The sequence below is a fragment of the Jaculus jaculus genome, chromosome 1 (assembly GCF_020740685.1).
Source record: "Jaculus jaculus isolate mJacJac1 chromosome 1, mJacJac1.mat.Y.cur, whole genome shotgun sequence".
NCBI lineage: Eukaryota > Metazoa > Chordata > Mammalia > Rodentia > Dipodidae > Jaculus > Jaculus jaculus.
The window spans coordinates 302,751,689-302,768,842 of NC_059102.1; the positions used below are offsets into that span (position 1 = coordinate 302,751,689).

Genomic DNA, 17,154 nt, shown 5'->3' on the forward strand with positions numbered 1-17,154 from the left:
CCACAAGCTGCTCTCTGTCCACAAAGCAAAGACAACTGTAACACTAAGGAAAGCTGAAATTCCTTTTCCAGTTCTTTAAAAACCTTTATTTGCAAAATACATATGTGAGAGGCACACCAGGTTCTCTTGCCACTGCAAACAAACTCCTGATGCATGTGCCATTTTTGGCTTCTGGCTTTACATGAGGGGCTGTAGAATTGAACTGGGGCTGACAGGTTTACAAGCAAAGGCCTTTAACTGTGGAGCCATCTCTATAGCCCCATTTTCTAGTTTCAGGATATGTTGCTCTTCACTGCGTATAAGTTAGTCTTCTACACCATGCTGGCAGGAGAAGTACCGGAAATTGTCTTTTGGAAGGTAAAAGGAATACTGAATTAATTTGATTTATATTAAATAATAATGTTATTTTTTCTCTCTCTCAAACGAACAGGTCCTAATCCTGGAATTTCTTGATACTCTATGAAGCCTATGTTCTCCCTTCTTCCTTTGGCTACTGAAAGATACTAACAGAAGATGAATTATACTCTTCTACCAAAAAGTAAAGATGTATAAGAAATTATCAACCACAGCAGAGAAGTATGAGAGATCCCGAGCTTCTAGAGACTACAGAAGAAGGCAGAAGCAGCTCCAGCAGCAGCAGCACAGATCCATGCAGCTGCCAAGAGAAACCAGATGGAGAGATTTTCTACTTACACCAGTCTCCTCTTTGAAAACTCAAGAAACCTGAAGGGGAAGACAGCAGGGACTGGCTGAGTGGTGGGGACCAGCTATACAGCTCCAGTACAACTTCACGCACACTACACATCCTTCCCTTCCACAACTGCTAGAGCCAGCAACCACCAGAGACCTGGGGCAGGGAGATCAGCTACACAGCATCCAGCACCAGGGATCACAGCAGAGACTCACTGACCCAGCCAACCTATCTGAGCCCACAGTGCAGGAAAGAGGGACCCAAGTAGACACACTACATAGCTGAGACCAAAGCCATCCCAAAATGTAACAGGGTCTACTTACACCAGATCAGCACCTGCCAAAAAGGCCTGGAAGTGCTCATTATCCCTTCAATGTCAGGACAAATTAAGTGTTAAGTTGGATGGATGGTCAGATATGACATTCTTCAATAAACTGTATTTTGGGTTGTCATTTGTTGATTCCTGATTTATAGTACCTTTGTTTCTTCTTCTGGCATTTGTGGGGACAGGGTCTCACTCGGCCACAGGTTGATCTGGAACCCTTTACAGACCAGAAATCTCAGCCCCCCAGTTGACAGGATTAAGGGTGTGGGGCAACAAACATTCTTATTGACTTTGACTTTGTCTGTTTGTTTTAATATACACACTTACATAAATACTCCATCCTGGTTTTGGTTGAATGTGTATACTGTTCAGTTAAATTTTAGAATTTGCCTGTATTTTGCTATACCCAGCCTACTAGAATACTTGCACAGCAGGCAAACCCAACACCTAGGGTAACTTCTGCTATTACTCTGAAAGTCACACTTGGCATCTTAAGCTCCTGCCTGAAAGATATATAATGTCAGATTTACACATCTAAGAATACTGCAGATAATTAGAAAACCCAAGCATCAAATTAACCCAAGATACAAAATCTCTACATAATATAGGAAACACAAAAAATTCAGACAATGTAATTCTGCCCAAAATTATAAATCTATCAGTAATGACCTCTAGTGAGATTGATCTAGATGAAATGCCTGGGAAAGATTTCAAAAGAATAATTATAACTAGGTACAAAGATATCAAAGAAAAAATCAAAGGAATCAAAGAAGACATGGGAAATCAATTTAATGAAATAAGGAAGTTAATATAAGACATGAGTAAGGAAATAAAAATGTTGGAGAAAAACCAATCAGAAATAGTAGACATGAAAAAACACAGTAAGTCAAATAAAAAAAAACTCTACAGAAGGTATCACTAGTAGAATGGATGAAGGAGAGAAGAGAATATCTAGAGTAAAAGACCAGGTAGCACATATAATAAAGTCCAACAAAGAGAAAGACAACTGTAAGCTAATAGGAAGGTATGAATGGGAATTTCAAGATATTCAGGACAGTACGAAAAGATCAAACAAGAATTCAGAAAGAGAAAAAAAGAAAGAGAAGAATTTCACTCCAAAGGCATAGTAGGTGTTTTCAACAAAATAATAGAAGAAAACTTCCCCCAAATTGGGAAAGAGATGCCAATGCAGATACAGAAAGCTTTTAGAACTCCACACAAACAAAACCTGGAAAGAACCTCTCCTCACTATAACACAATTAAACTACCAAACACACAAGCCAAAGAAAATATATTGCAAGCAGTTAGAGAGAAAAAGCCATTTACTTTTAAAGGCAAGCCCATCAGGATAACAACAGATCACTCAACACAAACTTTTAAAAAGCCAGAATGGGGGCTGGAGAGATGATTTAGTGGTTAAGTGCTTGCCTGTGAAGCCTAAGGACCCCAGTTCGAGGCTTGATTCCCCAGGACCCATGTTAGCCAGATGTACAAGGGGGCACATGCATCTGGAGTTTGTTTGCAGTGACTGGAGGCCCTGGCACACCCAATCTCTCTCTCTCTCTCTGCTTCTTTCTCTCTCTGTCTGTCACTCTCAAATAAATAAGTAAAATAAAATAATATTTTTTAAAAGCCAGAAGGGCTTGGAATGATGTATTACAAGTTCTGAAAGATAACAACTGTCAACCAAGATTACTTTACTTAGCAAAGCTATCTATCCAAATTGATGGAGAAATAATGACCACTAAGCCAGCTCTGCAGAAAATACTTGAAGGGATCCTTCATGCTAAAGAGAAAGCAATACACAAAAAAGGAAATAGGAAAAAATAAACCACACTCAAATAACAGTTAGTATGAGGGTAAAAGGAAAACAGGAAGCACTACAAACCAAGAAGAATGGCAAGTGTAAATGCATACCTTTCAATAATAACTCCTTTTTTTTTCTTTTTTTTTTTTTGATTTTCGAGGCAGGGTCTCACTCTAGCCCAGGCTGACCTGGAATCCTGGAATTCACTATGTAGTCTCAGAGTGGCCTCGAAGTCACGGTGATCCTCCTACCTCTGCCTCCCGAATGCTGGGATTAAAGGTGTGCTCCACCATGCCCGGCATAACTCCTTTTTTAAAACTGATTTTGTTTTCTTTCTTTTCATTCATTTTTATTTATTTATTTGAAAGTGACACACACACACACACAGAGAGAGAGAGAGAGAGAGAGAGAGAGAGAGAGCGAGAGAGAGAGAATGGGCACGCCAGGGCTTCCAGCCACTGCAAAAATTCCAGACACGTGTGCCTTGTACATCTGGCTAACATGGGTCCTGGGGAATCGAGCCTCAAACTGGGGCCCTTAGGCTTCACAGACAAGCACTTAACCACTAAGCCATCTCTCCAGCCCTCAATAATAACTCTTAATAACAATGTTTCCAATACCCAAATCAAAAGACACAGACTTGCAAATTGAATTAACAGGCAGGATCCTTCTGTTTATTGCCTCCAAGAAACTCACCTCTCCATAAAAGACAGACACTATCTTAGGGTGAAAGGATGGAAAACAGCTGAAGATTCCAAGTGCCTGGGCTGCAAGGTCACCAAGAAATCAAACTGGGGCTGAGCTGAAACCCTCCTCCCTGTAGACCAGCTGACAAAAAGCTAGAAAAAGCTGTACTGCATGCAGTCCTATAGGAGACAGAAGCTATCAGTGGTGAAAACAGTGGATCCTGCAAGCCTCAAGTTTGGCCAGCCAGGCCAAATGAGCCAATGTGTGCAATAATGGCACATGTGTTCATGGGGGAAACCAACTGCTCTCCAATTGGAATGGAGACCCACTCTATAGGAGGGAATACATGCCTGGTAGTGAAAACCTAATCCAAAGCTTATGGTGGGGGAGGTCATGAGCCTTAGGAGTATAACACCTGCTCTTGTCTGACTAAATGCATATATTATGCTCACCAAACTGCCCTGTAAGCACTTTACTTAACATTCCCACCCATATATTAATGCTACTCTCACTTTTGGTTAGAGAAGCTTTTCTTCTTTAGATGGCACTGACCACGGGAATGATATAAAAGGCACCACAGTGCTGAGAAGAAGTGGCAGAGAAGTGTTCAACACTATCACACCTTTCAAGGCTCAGGGTCCATTGCAGAAGAGGTAGTGAAAGAATGTAAGAGCCAAAGGAAGGGAGGACTGTTTACAATCCAATTGTCCAGACAGAAATGGGCCTCAATATCCATGATCTCACAGTGCCTAGCACTACCTTCACAAGATCCTCATCACAGGGGGAAAAGATGATGACATCAAAATAAAAGAGGGACTAATGGAGAGAGGGAGGGAGAGGGAGGGGTATGAAGGAGTGTGGATTTGTGAAGGGGAAATGGGGGAGGGAATTATCATGGTTTATTGTCTATAAGTATGGAAGCTATCAATGAAAAAAAAAGCCAATACACAAATGTCCAGAGCATATTATTCATAAGTCAAAAAAGGGAAATCATCCAAAGGTTCATTAGGTGCCAAATGGACAAATAAAATGTGTTATAACTACACAACAGAATATTACCCATCAGCAAAAAGAATGAAGAACTACCATATACTACAATATAGAAAATCCTCGAAAACATGTGAGGCAAAAGAAGCCAGCCTTTAAAGACTACCCAATATATGATCCAATTTATATGAAATGCTCATTATAGGTAAACCTATAGGGACAGAATATGAGTTAGTACTTGCCAGGCAGTGGTAAGAGGAGGAAATAATTATGGAGCTTCATATTGAGGTGTTGAAAATAATCTAAAATTAGATTATGGTAGTGGTTTCATAAATTTGTGTATATACTAAAACCTACTGAATTATAATCCTTTAAAGGTCAAATTTCACTGAATTTACATCTTAACAATAAAAATAAAATAAATTAAAGATTGAACTAGAGCAACTAACTTTTAAAGATTTAACAAATAAAAGTGACTTGTGATAAAAAACAAAATAAGCCATTACCCTGGCCAAATACTAGAAAGTAAGGAACAATGAAGCCCATGCTTTGTCAACATGTCTGACAGACCATGATCCATTTAGTACCTGCTATGTGCTCAAGCATCATCACTCTTAGTACTTTTATTAACTATCTAATCCAAAGAAAGAAATGCCCCTTTCTGTATCAAAATCATTCTCCTTCAAAAACCTTAGTAAGTTATAAAACTATCACACCTATGTGGTTAATCACTACCTTATGAGGGTCCATGAAAGCTGATCATTTCCTCATCAGCACTTGACCTGCAATGCCTTGAATGGCTCCTGGCACCAAGTGTTCAGTTTTTGTTACTGAAGGAGGTCACTGCAACAGGCTGGTTTAGAGTTTTATAGCCTAAACTACCAAAGTAGAGATAGGAGGGAAGTTGGAAAATTCTAAAAATTCTCAATATGCAGAATCCATAGGACTTGGTAACTTAGGAGACACGAAGTATTCAGAGAAGAATATCAAAGAACAATGTCTGTGTTTCTGGTTCCAGCAACTAGGGAGTGTCTTTACTCAAGTGCAGGTAACTGGAGGAGCAGTAAATTTGGGAGGACATATTAGTTCAGTTTTGACTCTGGGAAGTGATATAATGTGAAACTACAGTTCAGTACTCAGATCTGGTCTAAATATACAGATGAGAATGAACATTTATTAATGAAACCAGGAAAATGAACAGGATCCACAAGGCAGGAGCACCAAACAAGTTCCCAAAGGCTACACTTGTGTTAAACTTGGAACTGATGGCTAAGAAAACACAGGAGCAAGCAAAGGGAAATGAGAAGCTGCAGAAGGGCAGATGAAAGTTAAGACAGAGGTTCACTGTGAGTTTGAGGCCACATGAGACTCCATAGTGAATTCCAGGTCAGCCTGGGCTGGAGTGCGAGCCTACCTCGAAACCTAAAAAAAAAAAAAAAAAAAAGTTAAGACAGGAGCCAAGGGAAGATGTTGGAGAAGGAAAAAGGAAAATAAGAAAGAAAAGGTGAAATATTGTCATTATGCTCTTTTGACAACTGTTCAGGGATTAAGTAAGATTAAAAATTGAAATATCCATGAGATTTTATTAGTGAGTAATATTAGTGAGAATAATTAATGAATTTCACTTCAATGAAAATGAAAATACATGGTGAAAAGGATTATAAAATAAAAACATTAAAGAAGTATTTGTAAACTCATGTATACCATATAAAGTGCCCCCAACCAAGAGAAAGCCCATTCTTCCTCACTTTACCGAGGATAAACTGGCTTTCCTAAAAACACCCATATTCTTAAAGGAACCTAGAAGGCACCAAAACTGAAAAGTTTTGTTTATTTATAAGGAAACACATTACTATAATAATTAATTTTTAAGCTACCTAATTTTATAACTTGTTTTTTGTAACTTGTTTTTTATATCCATAAAAGCACCCGTTTTAAAAAATAACTTTACCTAGAGTATTTGGAAAATGTACTTTCTGGTAGAGTTATTTTGTCACACAAAAAGACAAAAATTAAAATGTGATTATAGTTTGACCATTAATTCCATTTCTTCAAATTTACCTAAGAAATATGATAGTAATATAAAGAAGGAAGGTTAGGGATATTTGTTGTATTTATTCCATATGAAAGTCTGGAGAGAAATATTTATAAAATTGGTTACATACATTATGGAACATACAGCAGAATAAAAATGGTCATTAAGAAAGGAATTAGTGGTAGAATATAAGCTATCATGTACAAGGTCTTATCTTCAGCATCACACACTCATACACTTTCTTTTTTAAAAATATTTTATCTTTATTTATTTACTTATTTGACAGAGAAAGAGGGAGAGGGAGAGAGAGAGAGAGAATGGGAGCACCAGGGCTTCCAGCCATTGCAAATGAACTCCAGATACATGCACCACCTGTACATTTGGCTAACGTGGGTCCTGGGGAATTGAACCTGGGTCCTTTGGATTTGTTGGCAAATGCCTTAACCTCTAAGCCATCTCTCCTGCCCATTCATACACTTTCAATTCCACAGAAGGATATGAAAATTCTATGTATAAATAAAAGCATCTGGCACACTGTAGTACTTACTGGATCCCATGTATCAATCACATATGAGCTCATTAGATCCAAGCAATAATCCTATGAGATTGTGAGTATATACATGCATCTGTGTGTGCCTATGTGTAGAAGCCAGAGGTCAACAGTGGTATCTTCAATTGTTCTCCACCTTCTTTCTTGAGACAAGGTCTCTGAACTTAGAGCTCACTAATTTGGCTAGACAAGCTAGTCAGTAAGCCCTATGGACCCTTCTGTCTCTGCCTCCTCAGTGACAGATTAGGTGCATGCCATCATGCTGGGCTTTTATGTGGGTGTTAGGGATCTGAACTCAGGTCCTCATTCCTTTATGGTAAGCACTTTGTTTGTCTAACCACATTCCAAGCTCCAATATCTGTATTTTAAAACTTGAGAAACTGGGCTGGAGAGATGGGTCAGTGGTTAAAGGAGCTTGCTTGCAAAGCCTGATGGCCTGGGTTTGATTCTCCATTATCCATGTAAAGTCAGATGCACAAAGTGGTGCATGCATCTTGAGTTCATTTGCAGTGGCAGGAAGTCCTGGTGCACCTAAACACACACACACACACACACACACACACACACACACACTGCCCCTCTCTCTCTCTCTTTGTCCCTTTGTTTCTCTCAAATAAATAAATAAAAACATTTTGACAAAACATAGAATCTAATAAGACCACTGGATAAATTTTTGAAGTTAGTATTTGAAATGGTCTGACTCCAGTGTCTACATGCTTTAAATAACTATATGTAATAGTAGCATGGAGAAATATTCGTAATATGCTAACTGTAAAAGAATATCTTTGAACAGAAGTTTTTATATTTATGCTCATATTTACTTCCCATATTATCTGTTATCTTCTCTCTCTCTCTCTCTCTCCCTCTATAGATAGATAGATAGATAGATAGATAGATAGATAGATAGATAGATAGATAGATAATGCCTGCAGATATATCCATCTACTAAGGCATGGGAGAGAGAATTCATATCAAATATTTTATTCTTATCTCTAGTGGTGGGTTGCCTTTTTCTTTTTAACTTTTAGATGAGCAAATGCACATTCCTTTATCTGGCATACTAGATTAGAGGCTGGAAGTCAGTCACTGCGTTCTTTCTGAGAGATGGAGCTTTCAGATCAATGATATTCATGTTAATATAACTCTAAGTATATTGTGTCTATGTGGAGTCTTCAGGATTCATACAAGGTGGATATACCTTGCATGGATCTTCCTGGTAAGAGAGTTCCCTTTTCGCTTTTCTACAGTCTTCTGCTCTACCAATTGAGCTATCAAAGGATTCACCCTTCATTTAATTCTCTGAAGAATGTTCATTTACTGCTAGAGAAGATATTAAAGGCTTTTCTTCCCAGTGACCAGAAAATGTCTTTTACCCAGGCCATGACTGGTTAAAAATACAAAAAAAAAAAAGAAAGAAAAGACTATAAATAAGGCAACATGCCACTTAAGAAAACAATGTATCAGTGTCTATTAAACTTACATAAAAGGGCTAGTATCCAAGAGACAGCACTGGGTTAAACAGAGACATACTAAGCATCATTAATAAGGAAAGACGTTTGGAAAACATGTAATGTTTGAGAGCCAAAGGAAGATCAGGTATGACAGGTAAAATCAGAACTTTGTTGGACATCCTTCTCATTAGTGATTTGATATTATTTCTAGTCTGAATTATGCAATAGTTTTATTGCCTAGACATTCTTAACTCTTATTATAGTTCTATTGAGAGATTTTGTTACAAAAAGTTTGATTCTTTTATTTTTATATTTATTTATTTATTTGAGAGAGAGAGAGCAATGGGTGTGCCAGGACCTCTAACCACTGCAAAGGAACTTCAGATGCATGTGCCACCATGTGTAACTAGCTGACATGGGTACTGGGGAATCAAATCTGGGTCCTTAGGGTTCACAGGCAAGCACCTTAGCTGCTAAGCCATCTCTCCAGCCCTAATTTATTTTAATATCAACAAAAAAGACAAGGCCAGGATCCATAATTTCATTAGAAGACATAGCAACCATGTCTGTTATTCTAATAAAACATTTTAAGTAATTTCCTAATGTCTACAGTAACTTTGGCATAACAATTGTTCATATATAAACACATAATGATTTAATGAATGAAATGAGTGAAGGTATTATATAAACTTTACCCCAAACAAATGTTTAACAGAGGCAAGGAGCAGCTCATATTTTTTGAAGTTTCAGAGAACCCTGTTTTGTGTGTGTGTGTGTGTGTGTGTGTGTGTGTGTGTGTGCACGTGCATGCGTGCTTGTGTGCACTCACATATGCACATATAAGCACAGGGATGTGGTGGCAGAGGATAACTTCAGGGGTTTGTCAGACATCATTCTGAGCCAGGGTCTCTCACTGGCATGGAATTCAGCCAGTAGGCTAGACTGGCTAGAAGTGATTCCCCAGGCATCTGTCTCTGCTTCCTCAGTACTGGGATTACAAGTGACTCCACCATGGCTGACTACTTTTTTGTGGGTTCTGGGGATTGTGCTCAGGTCCTCAAGCTTGCAGGGCAAGTGCTCTACTGACTGAGCCATCTTCCCACCCATTTATGCCTCTTTAGAATCATGATCTTTTAACAGTTAAGTGTTGGGTCTCTCCAGAGATATGAGGAAGGGCCTCTCAAGATAAATTTTGAGAGATTCATGTTAACTAGGGATTATGAACACATTCTGGGTTACCTCATGAATGACGATGGCAATCATAAGAATGACAGCTAATGTCTATTAGGCAGGAAAACTTTCTAGACATTAAGAACTTTTAAATATTATCTTATTTTTCAATAAATTAACTTTATTTTTATGTGAAATACAGCTCTGAGTACTTAATTTGCCCAGGGTTAAATAGCAAGGCTGAAATTAGAACATAATCTGTCTGATCCCATTGTCTGTGATTTAACTGTCATGTTAAATTGGGACAGGAGAAGCCTGTATTCTTTTTGTTTTGTTTTGTTTTGTTTGAGGTAGGGCTTCACTCTAGCCCAGGCTGACCTGGAATTTACTCTGTAGTCTCAAACTCATGGCAATTCTCCTACCTCTGCCTCCAGAGTGCTGGGATTAAAGGCATGCATCACCATGCCCAGCTCTGTATTGTCTTTTTAATAAACAAGGTAACTATTACTTTCAATAACAGAATGTCTGCTTTGGGTTATTTTCACTAACTATGCAGCAATGATCTTGCCTTTACCAGGTCACTAAAGCTGTATTCATAGGTTGATGTAAGATCCCACAAAGTAATTATAATTGAATTCTAAAGTATCTTATAAATTTCTAGCTATTGGGAAAAGATCAGGAAATTGAAATGTAGCAGTTTCTTTTTCAGTCAGCATATTGTGGAAGTTTTGAAATATCTCAATTATATGTTTAGGTATCTCTAAGAATGTTATTATGGCAGGAAGTATTTTAGGAAAAAAATCTAGCTTCATTTTGACAGAAAATGGATTTTAACTTTTTTCTCATAGCATACAACTCATAAATGAAAGCATCATTTATGTGATCATTCTGCTAATGGATTAATAAAATAAATTCCAAGCAAGCAATAATAAAAAAGATGACAGTGAAGGAAAGGGTCAGAGTTGTTCAGAGCTGAAGAATCAAGAATGTGTCACAGGCTGTAAGTTGAATGACACCAGTTCCAAGACAAAGAGCTAAGGGAGTCTGATAATTTGGGATGAAAAGAGACTTACCTTTAGAAGAGCCAAGGCTACATGAAAGATTATGTTCAAACCCTGAAATAGAAAAAAGAAGTTAATAATATCTATTATTATTTTACTATTTTCTCAAGACTTTATACATCATTAATAAAATCCTCAATTTATTTCATCTTTCCACACAATAGTATTATCGTATAAATGTGAGATGCTCTGTGTAGGCTCTTGTGTTTGAGCAATGGTTCCTAGCTGTTGGCCCTGTTTGGAGAGGTTGTGGAACCTTTAGGACATGAAAACTAGCTACTAGCTATAGAGACATGGAGGCAGAACTTAAGGGTTACAGGAGAGTTCCACTTTCAGCTAAAGCTTTCTCTGTTTCTTGGTGTGCTGAGATGCAAGCATGTAGCCTCACACTACTGCTACCATTCATGCAGCCAGTGCTCCTTGCCCTGGTGCCCTGGAACTCCCCGTAAACTATAAACTCAAAATGACTTTCTTCCTGAAGTGATTTCTACTGGGTATTTTGTCACAGTGATAAGAAAATTAACCAATACCAATATTAATTTAAAAGGTATTTCACTTCTCTGGGACACAAAAATAGTTTTAGGTGTCACACAGGATATCCATCTCTGCTCGTATAGTTCTGTTATTGAAGTGTTTGTCTTCAAGTATTTAGAGAGATACAGGCAGGAATTAAGGACTACCTCCCAGACTTCCCTTTCCCTTGTTTCAGGAAAGCTACAGCAATGCTCCATTATGGATGTCCTAGCTCTAGAGTAGCCATATTAGATTGGAATTTGAACTCTGGGCTCACTCCAGTGACTCTGAAGAAATATGAGCAATTAAATTCATTAGCTTTGGAAGATATGTTCAAGATAACAGGATTAGAAGTGAGATTTCCATGGAATGTGCTGAGTCCTTGTTTTCAAATAATCATGTTTCGGTTCTTGTTTTCTAGTCTATGCTCAAAATATAAGTCCCTCTTATCTACAGTTCTCTCATGCACATTATGCTCTGGTATTTCCGTTAAGCTAGTTCCCCACTCTTCTCTTTCCCCAGCCCTTTATGGTATTCATTTGAAACTTCACTGTATGTTCAACCAGCTTGGCTATCACTCCCAAGATCAGTATAAAACAGTCTCCTACCTCCTTATTTTTTATAGCAAAAGAAACCCCATCAATTCTCATAACAGCTTTCACTACAAGTCTCATTGTTCAGGGAATGAAAGTGGCTAGCCCATATGCATATTTACTAACAGATAGGATGCCCACCACCCAAGTCATGTGATATCTAGGTTCATGATATCTTCAAGCAGTGCTGATATAATATATATAGTAAATGCTTATTTGGTAAATTAGCTATTCTAAATTTCTGGTGGTTGATTATTTTCCATATGGGTTCTACTAGACTTATTTACAGAATCACCTTGAAATTATAGTAAGAATCACTTTTCTTAAATTATGTTAAAACAAATTTTGAAGCAACTGACCTATGAAAAGCAAACAAGAACACATAATTTTTTTTTTTGAGGTAGGGTCTCACTCTAGCCCAGGGTGACCTGGAATTCACTATGCAGTCCCAGATTTGCCTCAAACTCATGGCAATCATCCTACTTCTGCCTCCACAGTGCTGGGATTAAAGGCGTGTGCCACTATGCATGGCAAGAATGTACAATTCTTTAAAATTAAAAACCTTTGCCAGGCATGGTAGTGCACGCCTTTAATCCCAGCACTTGGGAGGCAGAGGTAGGAGAAGTGCCATGAGTTCAAGGCCACCCTGAGACTCCACAGTGAATTCCAGGTCAGCCTGGGCTAGAGTGAGACCCTATATCAAAAAAAAAAAAAATTAAAAACCTTTAAATATCCAAAATAGATCCCACAAAGACCAAGAGAAAAATTCTTCAAACTTTTATATACTTCTAATTACTTCAGTGGTAAAAATTTAAAGTTTATATATATTAGAAGGTATAAACTACAAGAAAAAGTATGTGCTAAATGAGGTTAAAGACAGAAAATCTAGGGCTGGAGAGATGGCTTAGCAGTTAAGCGCTTGCCTGTGAAGCCTAAGGACCCCGGTTCGAGGCTCGGTTCCCCAGGTCCCACGTTAGCCAGATGCACAAGGGGGCGCACGCGTCTGGAGTTCGTTTGCAGAGGCTGGAAGCCCTGGCGCGCCCATTCTCTCTCTCTCCCTCTATCTGTCTTTCTCTCTGTGTCTGTCACTCTCAACTAAATAAATAAATAATTTAAAAAAAAATTTGTAAAAAAAAAAGACAGAAAATCTAGAGAGAGGGGGGAGAGAGAGAGAGAGAGAGAATGAATTAATGAATATGAATGAATATAAGAAGGGTCTTTCATAGGCCAGGCTTTGGTCAGTTAAAAGTAAGGCACTACAAAAAAGGTCGGGCTTAAGATTGGTAATATCAATGCAATTACAACTCTTAGTGGATTCCTCCTCTCTAATAATGATGTAGATCATCGGTAAACTAACTTTTTCTCTTCTACATTAACAATTCTTTATTGTTATTTTACTTTCTGTATACTCTTCCATCAGAGAACCTTTGGGTAATTGAGATGAAATGTATTCTTTCAATTTTTATTGAGAACTTTAATATATGAATATATTATAAAATGGTTATATTCCCATTGGGTCTTATGCTTATGTCTTCTTTTATCCACCCATATTCTACTGAGGGTAATATATATTTGGTTTTTCAAGTTAGAGTCTCACTCTAGTCCAGGCTAACCTGGAAGTCACTAGGTAGTCTCTGGCTTGGCTCAAACTCACAGTGATCCTCCTACCTCTGCCTTAGAGTGCTGGGATTAAAAGTGTGTGCCATCACACCCAGCTATACATATTTTTAAAAGAAGAAGATGCCTGAAATTATCTAGATGATTCCACTTTTCAGAAGCATGTAATCTCTAACAGTTTACACGTGAAAGTCAGTATGTATATCTAGCAGATCTTAAATGCAGGAAAATTTGAAGCATTATTAAGAACAAAACACCAAATAAATATGTTGTTATAACCACTTGTTATTTACAGTATTGGATTTAATTACTGTTAGTACAAGGGTCAAATGATAAACGAGAGCAATCATCAATGAAATATTTTCTATGTGACAAGATATGAGGCCAGTAGATGAATAATGTGTTCTTTTATCATCCCTCAACAAACAACCCTAAACTCCATTTTTCCACAAAGAGAAATTAGGAATCAAAGAATGAGCTAGGAGTGGTCCTGCATGAATGTACAGCAAGTACCCAGGAGACTGAGGCATGAAGATGGGTAGTTTAAGACCAGATTGGGGTGCATGGTGAAGACTCTTTATTTACAAAGACAGTTTCATAGAATTAAGTGTGCATTTTCTATAATCATATAATTCATATAAATCTATAAATCTAGCATTTTAGCCTGAGTAGAGTTGACTCAAAAAGTCATACTCTAAATCACTAAGTTAGAGAATATAGTTCAATGAATATGAGAATATCATAGTTTAGGCCTTAAAGTCCCTTTGGTAAAGGCTCGTCCCCAAGATAACACTACTGGGAGGTAGTGGAGCCTTTAGGAGATGGGGGTCCAGTGGGAGGACTTTAGGTGTGGTGGTTTGATTCAGGTGTCCCCCATAAACTTAGGTGTCCTGAATGCTAGGTTCTCCGCTGAGGGAGATTTGGGAATTGATGCTACTGGAGTCTGTGTATTGTTGGGGACAGGATCGTGGGTTTTATAGCCAGTTTCCCCTTGCCAGTGTTTGGCACACTATCCTGTTCCTGTTGTCCATCTGATGTTGGCCAGGAGGTGATGTCCACTCTCTGCTCATGCTATTGTTTCCCCTGCCATCATGGAGCTTGTCCTTGAGTCTGTAAGCTAAAATAAACCCTTTTTTCCCAAAAGCTGCTCTTGGTCAGATGATTTCTGCCAGCAATGCAAACCTGGCTGCAATATTAGGTCAACGGGGGAATACCCTTTAAAATGACTGTGAAACCCTGGCCTCTTCCTCTCTTTTTCACTTCCTGGTCACAAGGTTTAGTTCCACCATAGGTTTAAAGTTATTGGAGTAACTAACCAGGGTAAAACTTTCAAAACTGTAAGGCAAATAAACTTAAACCTTGTGTGGCACCAAAACCTTAGTTGGTTTGAATGCTAGGTTCCCAGCTAATGGAGATTTGGGAAGTAATCCCTTCTGCAGACAGTGTATTGTTGGGGGCAGGCTTATGGGTGTTACAGCCAGTTTCCCCATGCCAGTGTTTGGCACACTCTCCTGTTGCAACTGTCCACCTGATGTTGGCCAGGGGGTGATGTTCACCCTCTGCTCATGCCATCATTTTCCCCTTCCCCTCAAGCTTGTAAGCCAAAATAAACCTTTTTCCCACAAGCTGCTCTTGGTTGGGTGATTTCTATCAGCAATGTGATCCTGACTGCAACACCCTGTATTTTTCCAAGTTGATTATCTCTGATGTTTGTTATAGCAGTGAAAAGCTAAGAATGTGATTAAAGAAGTTCCCCCCCCCCTTTTTTTAAATTAATTTCCACCAGTTCCTATGGAATTAAAGACAGGTAATGGCTGGGGAGATGGCTCAACATTTGAAGGCACTTGAGGGCCCAGGTTTGATTCCCTAGTGCCCTCTGGAGCCAGATGCACAGAGTGATACATGCATCTGGAGTTCATCTGCAGTGGCAAGAGGCCCTGGAGTGACCATTCTCTTATCTCTTTGCTTGCAAATAAATAATAAAAATATTAAAAAGAAATAAAGACAGGTAAAATTTCAGAGCAAAGAGCAGAAAAATGAAAATGGGAGAATTCTATCCAAACCAGATTTTGTTTCCATACTGAAAATATTCATAAAAAGTAGTGGATTGCTTGTAGGATATGAGGCAATAAAAAACCACCTGCTTTGGAAAGAAAGGGTCACCACCTTCCTCCAATGACAGCAGATTGAGACCAGCATGCTGTGTCTGAAGAAATGTTTCCTTAACTGATTTGGACATTGCTTTTTCATAATTTAGTCACAGTCTGGGGGCATCTTTGCCTAAAATAACACCTGCAGGTAATTTCCCCAAATTGAATAATTGCTCTAAAGTGCAGATCGTGGTGTTCCTGGGTAGGCCAACAATTGAGCACCCACAATCATGATGCATAAAATAAAGGCTGACAAGAGAGCACTCACTGAAACAAAGATGCTGAACATTTGACTGTGATGAGCAGGCAATCGTGGGTTCTGAAAGCTGACAGATTGTGTGAGAAGCTGTCAAAAACTATGCTGACAGCACTGGGAATAAATGCTGAAAAGGTAATGTCAAAAGGGGCCAAATATGCATCACAGCACCTGTGTCCTTAGGGATCAAACACAAAGGGAAATAAATAGTATATGGAAATGGAAATCCTAACAAGGGAGCAAGAAGTTCACAAGCCCAAAGGAGCAGCACAAATGGAGCAGCCCATACACAAAGCCAGAGGTAGTAATGCTGCTTTTCTGACCCATATAAAATTGGATTCTCTGCCCCAGGCAGAGGTAATGAGCAAATTAAGTATCACTTAAAAAGCATATGAAATGAGGTATATAGTTGGTGAGTGTTTGCTAAATGCTCATACTTACTAGTAAGTTTATGTATTTGTTACCTACTATTTCAGCATTTTGTGTGTGTACGTGTGCATGTGTGTTTCCACTCAGTTCTCTCAACAGTTCTTTTGCATGAGTTGTTACCATGTTAGAGATAAGAAAACTGAGCTTCAGAGATACCACACTGTACTAATTAGGATTAGAATTTGGGCCTGACACACAAATCCATGGTTCCTTCAGTAATTTCACTTCAACTGCTTATTAGGTAAGACTTTTTGCAGATATATGTGATAGACTAAGAATGGTTACAATTCTCTCGCATTTCAGCAGTTATGAGAGGTAGGGTCTTTGTCCTTGCTGAATCTGGGCAAGTATGCCACCGCTCTGATGAGGGGATGGGGTGGAGGTGATGCTAGGACATTTTCTGGGCCGAAGGCTTAAAAGACTGACAGCTTCCGTGTCTACCTTTGGAGGGCTCGCTCCTGGAAGCCAGCCAAGATGTAAGATGCACAAGTATACTTAGACCTCGTGTTCTAAGAAGCCAAAAAATGATGATTCACCATGACAAAGAAAGACCTAGCATAATCAAGGTGCAGACCATTGAGTAAAGCTAAGCCCTTCCCAAACACTGACTCAAGAGATCATGAACAAAATAAATGCATCATTTTAACTTTAAAATTTTCTTTGGAAATAATTTTTAGATACATATTTATTTATTTATTTATTTATTTGCAAGGGAGGAGAGAGAGAGAATGGGTACGCTAGGTCCTCTTTACACTGCAAATAAACTCCAGAAGCATAAGCCAATGAGCCATTTATACATCTGGCTTTATGTGGGTGCTGGGGAATCAAACAA

The 17,154-nt window shown here is 38.6% G+C and overlaps 1 protein-coding gene across 5 annotated transcripts in view; it reads right to left on the reverse strand.

Annotated features, from left to right (window-relative positions):
- The window catches only part of Rabgap1l (RAB GTPase activating protein 1 like), a 682,536-nt gene that overhangs the window by 188,174 nt on the left and 477,208 nt on the right, over positions 1-17,154 (reverse strand). For all 5 annotated transcript variants that reach the window (XM_045141715.1, XM_004658772.3, XM_045141714.1 and 2 more), the window contains one exon: positions 10,777-10,818. In XM_045141715.1, the coding sequence (XP_044997650.1) occupies positions 10,777-10,818 (42 nt within the window). The remainder of the gene's footprint in view (positions 1-10,776; positions 10,819-17,154) is intronic.